At 37.4% G+C, this 21315-nt stretch overlaps 2 protein-coding genes across 2 annotated transcripts; both read left to right on the forward strand.

The window, feature by feature from the left end:
- Nucleotides 1–5121: 5121 nt before the first annotated feature.
- On the forward strand, nt 5122–6797 carry LOC115982607 (serine carboxypeptidase-like 50). The gene has a single exon (XM_031105249.1). The coding sequence runs from the start codon at nt 5264–5266 to the stop codon at nt 6632–6634; it is 1371 nt and encodes a 456-aa protein (XP_030961109.1). The 5' UTR covers nt 5122–5263; the 3' UTR covers nt 6635–6797.
- A 2282-nt stretch (nt 6798–9079) lies between these two features.
- Nucleotides 9080–10246, forward strand: LOC115980817. Its single transcript, XM_031103028.1, has one exon. The coding sequence runs from the start codon at nt 9080–9082 to the stop codon at nt 10244–10246; it is 1167 nt and encodes a 388-aa protein (XP_030958888.1).
- The last annotated feature ends 11069 nt before the right edge of the window (nt 10247–21315 follow it).

The following is a 21315-nucleotide window of genomic DNA, read 5'->3' on the forward strand; positions in this document are numbered from 1 at the left end:
GAAATTAGGTTCAATGAAAAATGGGTCACCCATATGATGCTTTGCGTATCTATAGTTTCCTACTCAGTCATGATAAATGGTGCACCAAAAGGCTATATTCACCCAGCAAGGGGTATAAGACAAGGTGACCCAATTTCACATTTTCTATTCCTAATATGCACAGAGAGGCTCCATGGTTTGCTCACCCAATCAGCTGTGAAAGGAGGCATTCATGGATTCTTGATCAGTAGGAGAAGTCCCACACTAACTCATCTCCTTTTTGCAAATGATAGCTTGTTGTTTTGCAGGTCCAATGTAGATGAATGTGAAAAGGTGTTGGAAGTCTTACATGTTTATGAGAAAAGTTCAGGGCAACAAATAAATATGGCAAAGATCACAGTGTTTTTTAGTAAATTTACCATGGAGGAGGAGGGACAAATGATCAAAAATATTTTGGGCGTAGAGGAAATTCAAAGTTATGAGAAATATTTGGGTTGGCCTTTGTTGGTGGGAAAAAACAAAAAAGCTAGCTTCAATTATATTAAGGAGAGAGTATGGAGGAAACTACAAGGTTGGGAAGAGCAACTATCATCAAAGCAGGTAGGGAAATCCTTATCAAAGCGGTGGTGCAAGCAATTCCTACCTACACCATGAATTGTTTCAAGTTGCCATTGGGTCTATGTGATGATATTGAGGGTCTAATTAGAAGATTTTGGTGGGGACAAAGAGGGGAGAGGAGGAAAATCCATTGGGTAAGATGGGGGGAGCTTTGCAAGCCCAAAAGTGTGGGAGGTATGGGCTTTAAAGACCTAGCATTATACAACGACGCTGTTTTAGCAAAGCAAGCATGAAGGCTATTACAAAATAAGAATTCTCTTTTCTATAGACTTTTCAAGTCAAAAAATTTTCCCCATTGTACTGATGGAGGCAGTTGACACTCAAGATGGTTCTTATGCATGGAGAAGTATCTTAGTGGGAAGGGAAGTACTAAAGGAAGGAATGAGATGGAGGGTGGGGGATGGGACTTCCATTTGGGTATGGTCAAACCCATGGCTACCCTCACCGTTTCTCCCCTTTATCTCAACACCAAGAGCACATGGTTTGGAAGACTTGTTAGTGGCCTCATTGATAGATTCGGATTCCAACAGATGGCACTCTGAAGCTTTGCGGAATTTGTTTATGCAAAGAGATGTGGAACTGATTGAATCAATCCCACTAAGCTCCATTCCAACTTAAGACACATTAATCTGGCCTTTCACTCCAACAAGTATCTGTTTAGTTAAATCAGGTTACAACTTTCTTTTCAAGAGTAACAGCTTCAACAACGAGTATCACCCTGAGAGCAACAAACTGTGAAGAAAGTATGGGGATTGGATGTGCAGCCAAAGATCAGAAATTTCTTGTGGAGAGCTATCAGAAACTCTATCCCATGTAAGGCTAATCTTAAGCAGAGGAAGATACTCACTTAGGACACTTATGAGCAATGCTAAGCTGAGACCGTGGATGTGGTGCATACCCTACGGTCTTTTCCATCACTGACACCGCTGTGGTCACAAAACTCAGCATGGAGTTTTCAAGCATCAACGCTTTTCATTAGCTTTAGGGAAATCGTGGAGAAAGTTATTAAGGTTGAGGCGGATTTAGCTCTCTTTGCTACCATGGTCTGGACTGTGTGGTATCGTAGGAATGTGATCCGGACTAGCAACCGATTATTCCCTATTCAGTGCATCATGCAGGAAGTCCGAAGCACAAGAACAGCCTTTCTCCGTTCAGTTGCTCCTAGACCACCTGAAAGAGTCACAAACACTCGCCACAATCTCAGATGGGAACTACCACCTTGGCCTAACCTCAAGGTGAACTTCGATGGTGTTGTTTTTAGAGAAGATAACCATGCTGGTGTAGGAGTGATTATCCGAGACTGGAATGGACAAGTGGTTGCGTCGATGGCTGAAACGTTCCCACTGCCTTTCTCGGTGACAGCAGTGGAGGTCGTTGCAGCTACTAAAGCCCTGCGTTTTGCAAAGGAGCTTGGTCTGCTTTCTGTCATGCTTAAAGGAGATTCCAAGATTATCATGGATGCTCTAGCCAGTGAGAACCCATCTTTAATGGAATATGGACATTTGATTGATGAAGCAAAGGAGCTTGCTAACGATTTTACGTATATTGAATTTAGTCATGTATTGAGACAAAAGAATAGTGCAGCCCACAATATTGCTAGACATACAAGACATGTTAGTGAGTATTCGATGTAGATGGAGGATGTTCCTCCTCATCTTTTTTCTGTAATTCAAGCCGATTCAACTTTTGTTTGAATAAAATTACAGTGTTGTTTCTCAATATATATATATATAGCAACTATCTTTCTCAAAAATATATATAGCAACTACGTTCTCTAAATTTGGTATGTCTTTTTTAGGGGATATCCTATCGCATCAATGCTTTTCCCAAACTTGGAGAAGAGTTATGAATAATAAGAATAAATAATCATTTGATTTCGTCAAAGTTATATTCAATACATGTAAAGTCCGATGGTTGAATAAGAAATTTGGGATTTGTTGTTCAATTCTCACCTACACCAAAAATCGACTGATATTTTGTTCTGATGATAAATAGCACAATTATCATAAGTGGATGCCATAGATTGAAATTTTAAGTTCTATTTGGTTTGACTTAGAGTTAGTTTGGCATTAGTTTTAAACTTTAGCTTTTAGTTTTTATCTTTTATATGTAGAGCTATTTAAAATCTCACTTTTTAAAATTTTTTCTAGGTACAAGTATACTTAGCACATTTTTATAAAATAAATTTCAACAAAAAACTAGATAAATTGTTTCCATATGTTAACAAGTAATGCATGACATCCACAGTATGCCCACCTTAGTTTGGACATGCCTTCACATACGCCCTCTTACAGTCTCCTCTTAAATTGTAGAAGCTGCAAACCTACTAAAATTTCTCATTAATATTAGATGCAAAAAGTGTACTAATCTCTCTTATTGAAAGTTAAGTTGGATTTAAATTAGTGGCAGCTCTGTGAATTTTTTTTTCTCTCATCAAGAAAATTAAATTATATCAAATTTAATAAAAAGAAAGCTTCATATATTGACCAAGAAAAAAAAAAAAAACACTCAAATACATAAAGTCTTACAATTTTCTTTTACAAATTTTCTTATTTTGAAATTATTACACCATAGTCTCATTATCAATACTGCAAGTTACTTCTCTTTCAAAATTTTAGTTAAATACAATTTTTCTTGGGCTTTTTTTTTTTGGGTAAGGTTTTAATATATTGTTAAGGGGACCAACGTTTGGCTACAAAATTAGTTGTAGCCTAAGACAACAACTCTTACTAAGTAGATTGACATGACTACATATTTTGAAAATTTAACTGTTGAATTACATGTTATTTATGTTCTTAAAACATATATCAAATTTCATATTAATCGGATGTTATTTACTATTTGATTCATAAACTTATTTTTTATCTATAATTTTATACTACAAAAACTAGAAATTTAAATATTTGATTGATGATATAGCTATTGATCTTTGATCTTCTTAAAATTTTGCAAGTATGGAAGATATAAGAAAAAAATTTAATCTAATGGTGGATTTGTCAAAATTCACATTCAATAAAAAAAATATTGAGTGAAATTGTGCCTTTGTCTACAACCAAATTTGTTGCGAAAATTTGTCCATATTTTAATTATGTTGGGCTTTAAAAAAATAATGGTTAAAAAACATAAATTTTTAAATTTTTATATATAATAATTTTTTTTCTGTGATCCTGTGATCACCGCTGGCCCTGATTCAAATAGTGACTTCTGAATTTTTGTGCTTTTGTACACGTAATGCAAATCTTCCTAAGCAAGATTTGAATAAATAAATAGGTTTCAATTGTTTCACATCTTAAGTATCCATATGCTTTTATATCATGTGTAAAGAATGGACATTGATGAGTCAAGAAAATCCCATCATCTAGAGTATCCTTTGGATGATCAACAAGCCATAAAGGCGCATTTAATATGTCTTCCGTTACTAAACGGACGAATAAATCAAGCATGACCATTGGACGGATATTAAAAGCACTACAATAAACCATCAGATGCGTTATCAAAGCCATTAAAACTACCATTGAAGACCTCCAACGGCTAGAAAAACAAGTAACTATATAAACTACATTAGACCTCAAACAAAGGTACACAAAAAATATAAGATTCAATACTCTCAATCCTTATCTTTATCTCTCTCTCTAACATCTGACTTTGTCATCAAAGGTTTATTAGCCAGCACCACACCGGTGATCTTTACAAGAGAACACCACTTTTGATCTTGTATAGGAATACAGATTCATTGGTTCATACTCCATCTGAACGAACCTATCAACTGATGAATTTGGCTTCATCAGATATTCTTGGAAAATTTAAACATCTTATATATATATATATATATATATATATATGAAACTGTGGACATTGTACGTACGTAGCGTACACCCAAAGTGTGAGAACAATAATTTTTCTAAATTAAAATTAAAAGAAAGAGAGAGAAAAAAGATGACTTTTTTTTTTTTGAGAGAGTGATAAAAGAGAAAAGATGACTGGTGGGGATAGTAAAAAAGAAAAATCACTACCATACCCATGCCTTTTTTGTTTTTTTTGGGTATTGTTTTTAAAATAACAAACGATATCAAATTTTATTTAAGTCGAATCACATTGTAGAATGAGAAGGAAAAATCAGGCGACCTCTTCTAAACAGACAAGGTCCTACTCATTCTCTTTGGTAGATAAAACCAAAGGAAGGGCCGGACGATGACAATGATTTGAAGCAAAAGAACATCTAAATTGAAGAAAATAATAAATTTAAACTTTAGTCTCATACCTTTTTTCTTTTTTCTTTTTTTCTTTTAAATCTCATGCATTTTTTTTTTTTTTTGGATAGAAATCTCATGCATTGTTAAGCATTGTGAAAATGAACAAAATAAAAGCCAAGAGAATATTGATTGAAAAAAGCAGTAAATTAATTTATTTTCCATCAGATTTTAAGCTTGCTGGCTGCTGGCTGTAAATAAAGTAGTCCCAACAAGAAACAAGAATTTTCCTGCAACAATACAAATGGGACTAAGACTAGTCGACAGTAGACTTTGACTTCAAAGATTGATAAATTCGTGGTTCATGGTTTTCCGAGAATCCAAACAGCACTCCATTATCATTACCTACTTCAAGTATCATCAAACCCTTAATAGCATTCAAACATACAAAAATTTCAACAACATTTGGTCCTCTAATGGAGCTATCAACAGGGCCCAACTCCCTCAACCTTGTTCTCTTCCTCATCTTCTTCTCCTTCTGTAACATCCCAGCTTTATTATCATCGCCTACTTTTTCTTCTTCTTCAACCTCTTCTTTTCCCAATGAAGCTCTCCCCACCAAATCAGGCTATCTCCCTGTCAACCCCACCACTGGTTCTGCCATTTTCTATGCTTTCTATGAAGCTCAGAAACCTAATTCATCTCTCTCCCAAACCCCACTTCTCATTTGGCTCCAAGGTGGCCCTGGATGCTCCTCCATGACTGGAAACTTCTTCGAGCTTGGGCCCTGGCGTGTTAATTTTCACAAGGCCAAGTCCGACCCCCTTGTTCTTGAACCCAATTCAGGTTCTTGGAACCGCATATTTGGCCTTCTTTTCCTTGATAATCCGATTGGAACTGGGTTTAGTATTGCTTCTACACCCCAAGAAATCCCAAGAGATCAATATACTGTTGCCACCCATCTTTTCGCTGCAATCACTTCGTTTATTGCACTAGACCCTTTGTTTAAGTTTCGTCCAATATATATTACGGGCGAGAGCTATGCAGGGAAGTATGTTCCAGCAATTGGATACTATATTGTGAAGAAAAATGCAGAATTGGCTGTGTCTGAGCAGGTCAACTTAGCTGGTGTTGCTATTGGAAATGGTTTAACTGACCCGATCACTCAGGTGGCAACTCATGCTGTAAATGCTTACTTTTTGGGTTTGATCAATGAGAGGCAAAAGGGTGAGTTGGAGAAAGCTCAATGGGAGGCAATTGAGCTGACCAAATTGAAGAATTGGAGTGAAGCCACAAGTGCTAGAATTAAGGTCACGAATTTGTTGCAGAACATGACAGGGTTGGCCACGTTGTACGATTTTACAAAGAAAATTCCTTACAAATCTGACTTGGTTGCTGAATTTTTGCAAAACAAGGAGGTGAAGAAGGCCCTAGGAGTGAATGAGTCGATTGTATATGAGGAATGCAGTGCTGTAGTGGGGGATGCATTGTATGAGGATGTGATGAAGAGTGTGAAATATATGGTGCAGTTTTTGGTGAAAAAGAGCAAAGTTTTGTTGTATCAAGGGCATTTTGATTTGAGGGATGGTGTAGTTTCAACTGAGGCTTGGGTAAAGACAATGAAATGGGAGGGAATTGGGAATTTTTCCAGGGCAGAGAGGAAGGTTTGGAAGGTAAATGGTGGGCTTGCTGGGTTTGTGCAGAAATGGGGGAGTTTGAGTCATGTTGTGGTTTTGGGGGCTGGGCATCTTGTGCCTACTGACCAGTCATTGAGTTCACAAGCAATGATAGAAGACTGGGTTTTGGAGAGGGGCTTATTTGGCCTTCAACAAGAGGAGGATTTGTAGTTAAATTACTGGGATGCACTGCAAAATTTGTTCCTCTTATTCTGTTGTTGTTGTTGTATCAATTAGTAACTGAAATCATGGGCAAGCTTAGAATGGGATGTTTAAAACAGTGTAATTTGCATCAATGAATAAATGCTCTGCTTTGATTTGCCAGATTTTATAATTGATGCTTACATAACAATTGGTGGAACTTCAATTGGTGGAACTTCACTTTTCTACAGACTGTTTTTCCCCCTATTTGGTCTTTTGGCTGGCGAGATCTGAATTTGCAAAATCAACTATCATGTTTAAAAGATTTTTATAATCCCCCTTTTTTATTAAACAAAATTACCTTTTATCAAAACTAAAATACTACAAACATACCACACTTTTACAGAGTTTAGAGACACATGAAACGCCAAAAAACAGAATTTCAAAAACCTTAGCCAACTTTACTAACAAGTAACAATACAAGGCACATAGAACATGGCTCCAATGTTACATGCCCTCTGTCAATCCATTTTTAACCTATAAGTATTGTCTTATATTGAACATAATAGTATCCTAATTATTTTTAAAATTGGGAAATGTTAATGAATGCCTAAGGGTATTGGTTTAGTAACTATTTTTATAAACATTTTATAGAAAAATGATAAAACAATTAATTTTTATTTCCTATAAGAGAAATGATATGTTTACAACATTTTTACAACAAATCCTAAGTGGCGGGTTGTTACTGGTTATTATTGTTAGGGCAAAAAAGTAATCTTAGTGTTAGTTTCAAATTTGAACCAATAACAATTAACCACCTGTGATTTGTTGTAAAAATATTGTAAAAATGTTATAGACGTAGCATCTCTCTTCTCATAAAAGTAGTGTTAAAATTTTCCTAATATAGTTTATTAATAATTGTCTTAAAGGCATCTGTTAACATGACCCTTTAAAATTTTACATTCCACAAGATTTGAGCTTAAATTCCTGTCCGCAGGATCCTCCGTATGTGTTGGAGGCAGATTCAAATTTCATGCTCGTTTAATGCATTTTTGAAGAATATATTCTCATCCAAATCTGTTGGGACAGTAGATTCAAATTTGTGATTTAATGCAGTTTTCAATAAGAAGAATGAAGTTCTAACCATTCTAGCTACCCTTGCACTTGCAAGTTGCAAGTCTCCAGTCAATAAGGCAACGCTGTTGTCTCATTATTTTGCCCTCTAAAATTCTTGAGCAAATTCATTTTTTTGAGGAAAAATAAACCAAGCTTATACGTCCAACTAATAAACAAAAACAAATTTTTGTTGGCATCAAATTGAGAAGAATTATAATGTGAACCATTAACTTTCCCCGACATTGTTCAATCTCAGCTAACTGATCAATGATTATTCTACCTTTCTGTTTTGGCCTCTATTCACAATAATATTAATCTGCTATATGATAAAATTGTGAATTTCGTTAAAATTATACTTTATGCACGCCAATGTAACCCCTTTTTATGTCCAATTAACTAGAAGATTGTTAGCATCTTATACTATATGCAAACTGTATATGTTAACTGTTTCATCAAATTAAGTATTTCCTAAAAAATTTTTCCAGCAAATGAATGTCTCTCTAAGCTATTTAATATGCCAAGATATTCAGTTCAATTCATGGAAGATAAAGATTTTATAAAAAGGTTAGTTTGTTGCATATGGTTTATTGTGCTTGAGGGTGTGGGGTTTTGTTTTATAAATGTCCCTCTTGAACTTGTTGGAACTTGTTGGAGTATGTGTGTTTCAAACACTTAACCTTTGTTTTGTGTCCCACATTGGTTAGGAATAAACCTTGTTATAAGTTTATAAGCATTTGAATATCTTAAATGATAGCTTGAAAGATAGAGAGACAAGCCATAACCAAGTTTTCTTTTCCCTTTTAGCCCAATTCAGTTCAGCCCGTTGGACATTAACCAAGCAGCCCGTTGAGGGCTTTTAATGTGCTGCCCGTTGGGCATGCACAGTGACCATTGCAGCCCATAAGTCTTCTCATTAGTTGGCTTATAAAACCCCTTATTCCCCTTTTGTTCTCTTCAATTTTTCAGCTACACAGCTGCCTCTCCCCCTCTGTTGTGCTCTATTTTCTGCTCATCTCCATTGAATATTTTTATGTCAATTTTTAGTTTTAAGGAAAGGCAAATTAAGGTTGTTTCTAGTTCTTCTTGCTTGAGTGTGTGATCAACTTGAAGAAATCACTATAGTCCAATCTTGGGGGGTTGTTCAACCAAGAGAGCCATTCACATCGAGTTCTACTCCGGGTGGTACGAATAAACTTTTAAGGACAATGCATTTTGTGTGATTCTATAGTTTGTGAGATCTTTCTAACTCTATCTATTTACTTTTTGGCATTGTTAATTTTTTAGGGTTTGTTGAATCAAAACTTGTTTATTTAGCCTTATTTTCCAACAATCTTAAAGGTTGAATTTTGTGTTTAAAAAATGAAGAAACAAGTTGTTGATTCTCCTAAGGTCATTTCGGAAATTACAAAGCTTGAGGCTTTTGATGGAAATAATTTTAAACGTTGGAAAGAAAGGGTTTTGCCCATCTTGGAATTTACCGAAATTGACCGGGTTCTTTATGAGTCTAAACCCGAAGATGATCCCAAAAATATAGCAAAGTGGGAAAAAACAAATAAATTATGTGTTCATATTATTAAGTGTGGTTTATCTAACAAGTTGTTTGATAATTATTGTCATTTTACTTGTCCTAAAGATTTATGGGATGAACTTAACGGTCGTTATGGGTTTGAGGATGAGGGTGCTAAAAAGTTTGCTATGGCTAAATTTATGTCTTTTCAAATGGTTGAGGAAAAAAATGTTTCTAGCCAAATTGAAGATTTTCAAAAATTAGTATCCGAACTAGCTAAAGAGGTTGATATTTTACCCGAGAAGTTTGTGACTCATGGTCTTGTGTTTAAGTTGCCAGACTCTTGGAAAGAGTATAAATACTGGTATAGCCACCATAGAACCTATTTGAATTTTCAACAAACTATTGTTAATATTCAGATTGAAGAAACAAATAGGATATCAGAAACGGTTTATAGAGTTAAGGAATTTACTTCCAAGGCTAATGTTGTAGAGGGAGGACCCTCTAAACCTCCACAACATAATAAGAAACATGCTTTCAAGGGAAAAGGAAACTTGCATAATAAAAATGTCCCAAATCCTCAAATTCAAAAGAAAAAGGGTAACTATTTTATTTGTGGCAAAGTGGGTCATTATGTGGCAACATGTAGGGCAAGAGGCAACTTCAACAACAATAAGAACAACAACAAAGGCTTTACGTCAAATAAGGCAAATGTGGTGCAAACCAAAGAGATCATTGCAGCGGTGGTGTGTGAGGCACACTTGGTGACAAAAGTGAAGGGATGGGTAGTTGACTGGGCTTGCACAAGACATATTGGTGCATTCAAAGAGGAGTTTAGTTCCTACACTCCTATGGCGGAAGACACCGAATGTGTCTATGTTGGGGACAATAGGTCTGTGCTGGTGAGTGGTAAAGGGAAGGTACTCTTGAAGCTAACTTCCAGTAAAACTCTTTCACTTAATAATGTCCTTCATTTAATAATGTCCTTCATGTACCTCAATAATGTCTTTCATTTATAGTCACTCCATTTCACAACCCCATTATATTTTACTTTTACAACATTTTTAGTAATAAGGGTAGTGGTAATTTACATAAGCGAAAATTCTTTAAATGACCTTGACCTTAAAATGAACATCACAAGTGCGCATTAAAGAATTAACAATGAATTAATTGGTTTTTTCTAGCTACATGCAAAACATTTTGGAAAATATTTTTAAGATCAGCGTTTTATGAAAGCTTAAATATGATTGGTTGATCAATGATCTTTAGATATGCATGCATAGGATTATCCTTGATTAATTTTTTTTTTAATTAAAAGATAAAATCCTATTGGTTTGAATTTTAGTTGGTAGACATGCAAGCACTGAAAAAAAATTTGTGGGTAAATTACATTCCCTTCTCAGTTGAAGTTTGTAAATCCACCTCTAACTTTAAGACTAATGACACTCTCCTTCCTTGAAATTTGAGTAAATCAATATATTAGTCCTTATGTTAATAAAAGTAATAGAGTGTTTATCAATTTCATAAAGATTCCCTTTACTATACCTTAACATCATTGGTGAGAATTTATTTTTGGTTACATATTTTTCCTTTGTCACTAGGGGTGGCAAATGGGCAAGTTGGGTCATAAATGGGTTGGGTGTGTAATTATCCATTTATCCATTTATGACCCATTTATATATAAATTAATTATCCATTACCTGCCCAACCCATTTAATTAGTAACCCGTCCATTTAACCCAACATGACCCAAATAAATAAATAACTTGTTAAAAACTTTTAAAAAAAATTTTAAAAAGTTCAAAAATCAATTTTCCTATCATTTCCTTTCATTTTCCCTTCACAAAATTCATTTCTCAACAACCAAACAAAGCCATAGAGAGAGAAAAAAAATGACTTTTTTCTTCTCTGTGCCGCTTCGTCTCCTTCAACCTCACTCTTCCATTTCCCCCAAAAATCTCTGAAACTCACCATGTTCCTCTTCCTAACCCTATCGAAATCAACAACTCCATCCCCATCCTCCACCTCCGCCACAATCGCATTCCTTATCACCGACAAATCGATCCGAAGCTGTGACCTTATAGTCCACTTTTCTAGAACCTTCTTGCTAAGATCCAGTGACAAGTATGCCCATTGGAACTCCGAAAGCTTTGGCTGGAGCCTCTTCACAAAATCGATCTTCGTTGGAGGTGATTGAATCGCTGGCATAGAAAATGAAGTCGTAGCTGAGTTGAAGAAAGTCTCGAGCTCTCGGTCGAACGACGTCATTAAGTTCTCGAAAGAGTTGGCTCGGTGGCACATGAGTTGGATATCCGCTTCCGCCGAGTCACGAACCTCTCGCCAACCTTTGGATATGAAGGAGAACGCGCTCGAATTCGACGAAGAAGAAGACGACATCGTTGCTCAATTCTCGTTGTCTATGGCTAACTCTGAAAAAGCTAGGGTTTCTCTTCGTTTTTTGAAAATTTTTAGGGCTTGAAAAAATTGAATTCTCTCTCTCTCTCTCTCTCTCTCTCTCTCTAGGAAAATGTTTAGAAATCTGAGGGAAGTGTTTGTGTGTCCACTTCATCATCTCCACATAGTGAGAAAATCTGAGGTGCTAAACAACTGGCGCTAAATGGGCCATGACACTTATTGTTTGGGAAAGTATTTGGTTACTGAGAAAATTTGAGGGAGAGTGAGATTTATTTAAGTTTTAGATTTTAGAAGGGTTTAGTAGGTATTAGTGGATTTATTTAATTTTAAATTTTAGATGGGTTTAGTGCGTATTAGTGGATTTATCCATTTAGACTCATCTAATTAATTAACCAAATGGGTCTTTATCCATTCAACCCAAACACTCAAATGGATTGGGTTAAGACTTATCCAAATAAGGTGGGTAATGGGCGGATTCATGGATATGGATAAAAATTGCCACCCCTATTTGTCACCAAACTGTGGTTAAGGTTTAGTCAAGAAAATATTTTTTTGAATTGGAATATTATGTTAATGTTGTTAACAAAAACACTGTGTTAATATCCTCAAATCTCAATGAAATGGAGTGTTATTTCCCTTAAAGTTCTGAGTGGAGGGTCATTCCTCCAAATCTCAAGGAAGTATACTGTAATTTACCATTAATTTTTTTTTAGAAATATATTTATTTTAATTAACTAAAAGAGGGCTTTAATGGTGAGAAAACACAATTAAGAAAGAGTCCCAAAATGCTGGAACGACCAAATTATCTCTTAAAATAATTTTAAATAGGAATAAGCTCGAAAAACCCTAAAACTAGGGCTAATTGATTGATAGCCTCAAAATTCGATAAATTAGCCTGAGTTAGCTTACTAATTGGATGCCCTACTGCATTACAAATTTCGCTTTAGCCAATAATCCAATTAGAGGAATGCTTGGAACTATTGTATTGAGTTTCTTTTTCTCGGGAGCATTATTTAGTAGAAATGAATTTTCTAGCATTTGACTCCACAGTACTAAAAGATTTAGTCGAACACTTGAAAAGTAACTCAAAAAGTCGAGGGAATGCTTTAATAATTGATTTATATAGATGCTTGCCCATGAACCAAAATCGTAACTTCTTAGCGATTAGATTCACGATTTAGGAAACTAATGTGCTGATCAACACCTTATTCACAACTCATTATTAAAAGTATGGAAGATACCCCTTCGTATAAATTGGGAAAATATTCCAAAAGAAATGAGGGTTTAGATTTTAACTTATATTGAATTCAAACACGTCATACCTAGGTTGGTAGAGTAAAAAATAGAATACAAAAAATAGGACAAATAATTTATGTTAGCACTAATATGATGTGAATTACATTTATTGTTATATTATTATATTAGTTTGTAATCCTTTATTAGTAAACCACAAAGAATTTGCAAAGCTATACGTGAGAGGAAGCTTCGTAATTGATTTCCTAAAGTATATAGGCTTTTGGGGGGAACAAGAAGCAACTCAAATTCCAAGTTGAAATGATGAAAAAGAAAGGAGAAGGATAAGAAATTGTTAGGATTAGTGCCCTTAAATCCTATTGTTTGATACTATATGTAATATTATGTATGACATGATGTATGACTTAATATTGTAATTAATAAAGTTGTTTATTATTATCTGAAATAATGGTAACATGAATATTCGGACATTATCATATAGTCCCTAAGATGCATAGTATGTGGTTTATGTGAAAAGTCACAAAAGATATAAATTACAAGTTCTTTGTAAACTCAAAATATAGTTCGTAGTCGGTGATGAAATTGGGTGTTTCATCTGCGAAGACTATAACATATCAACTAAGATGATTTGTCTTGATCATGGAAGTGGTGGCTTCTAGTTGATATGTTGATATGTTTTAAGAGTTAAGACATATTGAACTGGACCACTGTGAGATTTATTATTCTTATAACGATTGTCAATTGAATAATAAATCTCACGACTTATATTAACATGAACTCTTAATCCTGAGAGAATATTGGACCTGATCATAAAATGTAGATTGCTTTGATCTATCAGGAGTGAAATCTAAAATAAGGGTCAAAACCTCAGTATGCTGGGCAGCCAAAATTAGTGTTAATGGAACATATATTCTTAATATAGAATTCATAGTCTCTTAACGAAAATATAAAATATTCCCTTGAGATAAGTTTAATGAGTTCAGTTATTCAGAGAGTTAGGCCTAATCACTTTAGTAAGAAATTACTAAAGTATATATTTATGAAATTTGATTTCATAAATATATGGTGAATAACTTAAAAGGATTAAACCGGGTACTCAAGGATTAAGATTTAGTAATCTACAAAGTGACAATCTACATTTATGACTTTGTATTACTACGAATATTTTATGAAGGGGTTGCATGTATAATAAAGTCTTGGGATATAATTTATAGATAAGGTCTAGAGTGCAACTATATTTATATAGTGGTATTAAATATAATTAGTGATAACTTTGGAGTATTACTACGAATATTTTATGAAGGGGTTGCATGTACAATAAAGTCTTGGGATATAATTTATAGATAAGGTCTAGAGTGCAACTATATTTATATAGTGGTATTAAATATAATTAGTGGTAACTTTGGACTTGTTAAGAGTTGACAGAAAAGTCCAAGACCCATTGGAGCTAGTGTCTTATTGGTCCATTTTGGTCCCACTCCAAGCCACATATTAGAGCCCAATTGGAAAGGGCCAAAAGGCTAGCCCAATTAAATAATCAGCTATAAGGAAAGAAACATACAGAATTTTAAAAACAACAACTTGCATGAAATGGTGTATGTGAGCATTGGACACTCTAATTCTCTCTTCAACAAATTCACATTACTAATTGAGAGACCACACATCTTGGGCATTAGTGAAATTGGAGTGAAGATTACAAGTATTCCTAAGTGCTTACAATTTTTGTTTTGAAATTCATCACATCAAAGTACACTCTCTTGTTTTTGTATTCTGAAATTTACATAGTGTATGTTATCAATTACGAATGAAGTAGATTCATTAATTTTCTACTGCGTAGATGCATATTTCCATCAGAAATGACAAGAAACAACTAACTAATGCCAGATTTAAAGTTGAAAGTAGAATATCTTCGTTTGTGTGCTGCAGGTACGCTCACCAATGAGAGCGCAGCAATTTGTGCCTTTAAAGTAGAGGAAAGAAAGGTGATAAACCCTGATAAAGGTGGGAGAGACTAGTCTATACTCTATACCCTTCAAGTGGATGTGTACGTGAATCAGCAAATTCAATATGACTAAGGAACAGAACCCAGTCGCCATTTGTGATTTTGAGGATGACAAGCAGTCTCAACGAAAATTCAATTTGTCGTGGGGACAAGCTTTCTTTGTGGTGATAACATCATTGGCCAGCTACACCATTAGCATGGAATAAGCAACTTGATAATTAAACTGTATAGAGAGAGACTGAACATGTACAAATATGTTTAGACACAACATTTTCATAACTTTCTTTTATAGCTGTAGTATTGTTATTTATGCATAATAAAATGGTGCTAGCTAGATACAAAATGATCACAAACCGTATCAGTTTAGGTGAAAACTGAAAACTGTAGGATAATGTAGCTATGCTAGCATTATTTGCAGTGTTGCTTTTCATGACAAGGAAAAAACTTGCTAATAAAGATGGTAGTGTGCGGAAAAAGAAAAAAGAAAAAGGTGGTTGGTTTTTTCTTTTTTTTGGGGCCTAAACCGAAACTTGACGATGAGCTTAAAGCACAGACCAAAGGCTATCGGTGAAGTTTTCAAGAATTCATCTTATTTTATGCCTTAGGACTAGATTGTGACTAACAAGAATTATGGGATGGCCCAAAAACACTTCCTACAGCAGACACGTCAGCACAATAAAAAGCATACTACAATTAAAAAATAGCTCAGTAGTAAAATATTTCAACAGTAAAGTATCCCAGCAATAAAATGAAACAAAGCAGAATGAACTTCCAATTGTTAAATTTTTATTATTTTTGACAATTTTTCTTTTATTCCTTTATAATTTATATATTGTGTTGGTTTAAATGACTTTTTTTCTCAAGCTTTTAGCGGATGGACTTTAGATAAGATGTTCAACTTTTATATGCCAAGCATTGACTGTAAGTCTTGTACATGGAACAAATCAAGATAAGATACTAAGAATATGGTCCATTTTGGTTGGCCTTAGCTTGATTTGTCTAGACATCAATTTTCTTTCTTGCCAAAAATCCAACTTATTTTAGCGGAAGTTTTCTTGATTATTACTTGTATACAAAATTTCAGGATCATTAAATTGGAATAGGTCCCTTACTGACCTAATCAATTGGAATAGGATGAAATTTCTTTCCATCCATACTAAACGTTGTGTACACTCCAAATTTTTTCTACATCTCATAATGATACGTTGTGGAAAAGTGTCATCCAAATCCAACATGATTGAGAGTTGTAGTTGAGACTATGGCCCAAAAACTTTACCATTTAATACTTTGCGAGAAAAATTAAACACTCCTTTAATGTAACAGGAGACTATGGAATTTGACATTGTATACACTAGGGTTTGTTCTTGATGTTGTGAAATTGCTGTAGGTACTAAAAACTCTAGTTTGATTAGTTGGCAAGTCATATTCTTTAAGCGTGAAAAGTCTACAATGGAAAACTTTTATATTCCTACAATAAATGTTTTGGAGAGAAATACTTAGCCCCATCATCCCATTGGGACCCCCTATTTATACAAAGGAAAAATGGTCCAATATTCCTGAGTGTGACTTAGTTGCATGGAATTTTTGTGCAATTGTGCCTAGATTTCTTTAAAAAATTTAATTATAATTTTAAACTCTAATTTGATGATTTTTATATGATTTTTGTGGTTTAATTTTGATTTAGTAAAGACATATTGGCCAAAATAAATAAAGGTAGAGTTATTAAAGAAATCTCTACTTTTAGATTAGTAATTACCGATAGCCAATGCTGCATTGTCATTTGTGGTTGTGGTATGAATAAGCGGTATGTTGTTTGAGAGACTAATTGAGGCAAAGAAATTAATCATATTAAAAGGGATTAGCAACTTTTTCTTTATCCTTTACCATTTGTGGTATATATAAATGCCTTTTTCACATATGCTCATGTGAAGTGCCCATTAGGATTTCCCTTAATTATGATAAACAAATTAATTTTTTTTTGAAAGGAAGTTCTATATTTATTGAATGATATATATATATATATATATATATATGTGTGTGTGTGTGTGTGTGTGTGTGTGTGTGTGTGTGGGTCCGAGAGGTCTGCAATCCAGCCCAAACTCTATCTGGGCCCAGGGCCCGTGCCGAGGAGGTATTTTGCCGAGGACGAATAATCGATGGCTGGGGTGTCAAAGGTAACGGCTGAGAAACTACCCTGTCCTCGGCATTCCAGAGCTTCAATGGGAAGACCAACGTCTTGGTGGGGGCAATCCCCAAACAGACCCCTCAAGGGGATGTGAGTGGAAGGGGGGCCCATAAGGAAACAGGGTGTAGGATTGAATCAAGGAAAATGCGTTCCCCCTCCCCGCATTAAATGCATCTGCCAGCGCCTAGATCCGATTAATGGGAAAAGACGTTTGGACGGTGTAAACTTCGATCTTCGCAACTAGTAGAAAATAAGAGGGGACGGTTGATGGGATGGATACAGAAATAAGCACCTGCCTGACCAACAAGTGGAGGGACAAGATCAACCAAGACAGACTATATAATAAAAAGGTAGGTGCACCAAGCAAGAGGCTGGGAAAAATGGCCAAGAACTAGAGCCTCCCAGCCCACCTCTAGGAGAAAGATTCCAGGGGTGAAGAAAACTTAATCACGCATGAACACCACGAAAAACCCACCGCCTGGTGACCAAGGCCTAGCCTTTCAAACCCACGCTCTACAAATGATATTGTTTAGGCCTTTTCACGTGCGAACCCAACACTGTTACGGTTCGTTACGAATCGTGTCCTTACAATTGGCGCCGTCTGTGGGGAAGGCTTGTGTGTTGGCATAGGCGGTGGGTCGAGAGAGTTCTTTTGTCATTTCTGACAACTGGTTATAGAGTTTTAGAATAAAGTTCCGCTAGGGGCTATGCTTCTTAACTAGGGGCTACGCTTGGTAGCGGTAATCACACGGATGATTCTAGGGGCTTGGTCGAGGAGCTAACTCCCCTAAAGCCAAGGTCCAACGCTAAAAGAAACTAGGTTTTGGACAGAACCAAGGCATTGCATGGTCCTCGGACTCAAGCCTATGGGGAAACCAACTACCTGGATGAGGAAAACTAGGTTTTGGACAGAACCAAGGCATTGCATGGTCCTCGGACTCAAGCCTATGGGGAAACCAACTACCTGGATGAGGAAAAACTAGGTTTTGGACAGAACCAAGGCATTGCATGGTCCTTGGACTCAAGCCTATGGGGAAACCAACTACTAATTGGATGAGAAAAATTGGGCATTAAGCAAGACCTAGCTACTATGCGTGACGTCGAAAATGGTGCCTATACCTTCGTTAAACGAGGGTTAGAAATGAGTCTAAAGCCTCTGCGGGTGCAAGTAAACTAGGGTTTGGGGAACATGATGATGAATGTATTGCATGCATAGATATTCGTACATATTAAAATGAATCAGCGCAGAATTCATAAACAATATTGCGTATCAACGAGGGCAGATAACGATGTAACCAGAAGGAAAAAGGAAAAACAAGATTTCATACATACATGTTCAAATGCTTGTAAATCATCAATAAATTAGGAAGTTTTTGAAATAAAAAGAAACAAGTTAATCGTTAAAATAGAAACAAATACAAAAGCCTAGCCAGGACCTCTACTTTTCTGCTTTTTCGTCGGTCACGTCCTGAGAGGAAGGAACGGGATTAGCTTCGATGCCCGAAAGGATGGTCCCTGCTGGGGAAGGCTGAACAGGGTCAGCACTGGTACTCTGAAGGACCACAGCAAGGGGAATGACCTGTGGCGGCTGGGCAAGTGTGGCTGGCTCTTCTGTATTAGACACCTGAATGCCAACCACGGGCTCAGTAACCTCTTTAGGTGCCTCAGGGTCCGTATGCTGGGATATCACTATCACATCCTGAAGTCCTCCCTCTTTGGGCGCCTTACTGGAGGAACCGCTGGCCTGTAAGTCTTCCAACAGGGTGACCTCTTCCTCGGGTTGATCATCCGTAGCCGCGGAGTTGGTAGAAGTGGATTCGCGGATGGCCGCCGGGTAGAATATGCTCTCTGCCTTCCACAAATCAGATGAAGCATCCACCCCAGCTTGCTTCAATGCTTCTTCCCGAACCTGGGAGCAATAAAACCTGCACACTCTAGGAATCTGCGCCTTAAGGGTGGCCTGGGTTTCGGCTACTCCCATGTTGTAATCGTCATCCTCGGTCGTATTCTTGGCAGCCTCTGCATCATTCCTGGCAAACTCGGCCTCCTGCTTTGCCCTTACGGCTTCATCATGGGCATATTCTGCCACTCCTTTTTCATGCACAGCCGTGGCCAGTTACTTATTTAAATCCTCGATCAGGTTTTTGGCTATTCGCAACTGGTCCTCGGCTTCAAGTGCACGCTTTGTTTGGTCTTTGGCCTATTTTTGGGCACTAGCTAGGCCCGCCGAGACGTTATCCCTCTCGCGGGTAGTTATTGTTAAGTCAGCCTTGACTTTGGCGAGTTCATCCTTAGAAGCTTCGAGAGTCTTCGAGGTCGTTATGCGCTTCTTGCGTTCGTTCTCGGCCGCCTTACTCCTGTCATGCACTTCTTCCTCCATCCTATAGGTTGCCTGGAGAGCCTGTCAAGAAAGATGAGCGTGTAGTGAGTGACAAATCAGTGGCAAGAGTTAATAAAGTGTTAGGTTTCAAGAAATCTTACCATGCCTAAGTACCTCTTAGTACTGAGAAAAACCTCCTGCATCCTCATTCTCCTCAGTTCATCCATGTCATTTGGGAGTAACATGGTTCTCCCTAATGCATCCGCCACGTAGCCACCCTCGCCGTCTCCAAGGTCCCTTAGAGAGGCCGTCTCCAGTAGTGGACCCCCGTGAAGCATTGGGGCAGGAAGCCAGGCACTCGGTAGGGACTGGGACTCAATCCCCTTTCCCTTGCCTTGAGAAGTTTGAACTTCAGTTTCTTTTCCCTTGCCTTGGTGTCCGATCTTCAGTTGTTTTGTGCGCGGAGTCTCATCCTTCTCCTTAGGAGGTTGGGACTTTCCCTCGTCCACAACGTCCTTGCCCTTGGGGCTCCTCTTTCTCTTGGAATCAGCACCTTCAGGTCGAGGAGGCCGAGCTGGTTGGGAGGAAGTGGGAAGTTCGGGGCGGGTGGATTGTGGTTGGGACTTGGTGGAGGATGACCTGGTTTGGATAGTAAGGGGCCGAGATGGTGGAGGAGGAGCATCGGGTTGTGGTGTTTCCTGTGTATCCTTCCCTGGTTGGCCCTCGAGGAGTTGGAGAAGAGGGGTCAAGGGTATTCTCTTGACTCCCATCTCGGCTTGAGAAGAGGTGCCTATTGACGACAATTCCGCTCGGACAAGGCTGGGTCACCTATGTCACCAGGAGGGTCCTCGGATTGATCGACTATGTCAAATACCCCAAAACCATCCTCGGGCTGATCTGGCTCGTCTTCGTCCTCTGCTAATGGATGAGACGAGGAGGGGCCCACCTGTGGGACGTTTTCGGGGACAGCTGGCTCCTGGGAGATTAAAAATCCCGTCTCAACTACAGTAATTTTTGGAAGCCAAGGACGGCGGGCACTGATCACGTGCCTTGCGTCCCCAAATGACTTCTGAACAGGAGGGTACCCTAGTATTTTGTGAGCTGCTCGGACTTGGCCATCTCTGTCATTCACAAAAACCGCTACTTGTAAAACGGTCTCCAAGTCCGCTCGATTGACTAAGTGAAAATGCCGTTTGTAGGCGTGTTCATCTACAAAAAAAAAAAAAAAAAAAAAAAAAAAAAAAAAAAAAACAACAAACACATATGCATGGTTAGCTATCGAACAACATTAGATTAGAATGGCGTAAAGGATTATCCCCCTTCCATTCCCAATACCCCACCTGGTTCTCCTTCTACTATGGGGCATGGATCGCCATCGTGCCATTCCCCAGAGACGATAAGGAAATCCTTGTCCAGTCCCTTGTTGGAGTCAGGGAGGCACTGGATCAACCGAACCCTTTCGTCCCTCGACCTCATGTAGTAGGTTTTCCCTTTCAATCTTTGGAGGTTATAGCACCAGTTCACGTCATGATGGGTCAGTCTTAACCCCATCTTCTCATTCAAAGCGTCCACGAACCTCAGAATCCTAAAAACATTGCCAGCACATTGGGTGGGGGCTAAACAGAAATGTCTGAGATAACCCCTCGTCACTGGCCCCATAGGGATTCTCATACCTCCCTCAACAAAGGCGAGGACGGGAATTACCACCGCGCCCGTTCCCCTCTTACAGTACCATTCCCCCATCTTACAGTGCTCCAGACTTACGTTGGGGGGAATCCTATAATCAACGATGAACTTATTCATCGCCTCTTCAGTATCGACTAACTTCCTCAATCTCAATTTAGTCATCTTTGTGATTTACTAAAACAAACCTGACCCGCGACGGGAAAGAAAGGGAGCCAAAGAGAAATAAA

This window comes from Quercus lobata, chromosome 3 (genome assembly GCF_001633185.2).
Source record: "Quercus lobata isolate SW786 chromosome 3, ValleyOak3.0 Primary Assembly, whole genome shotgun sequence".
NCBI lineage: Eukaryota > Viridiplantae > Streptophyta > Magnoliopsida > Fagales > Fagaceae > Quercus > Quercus lobata.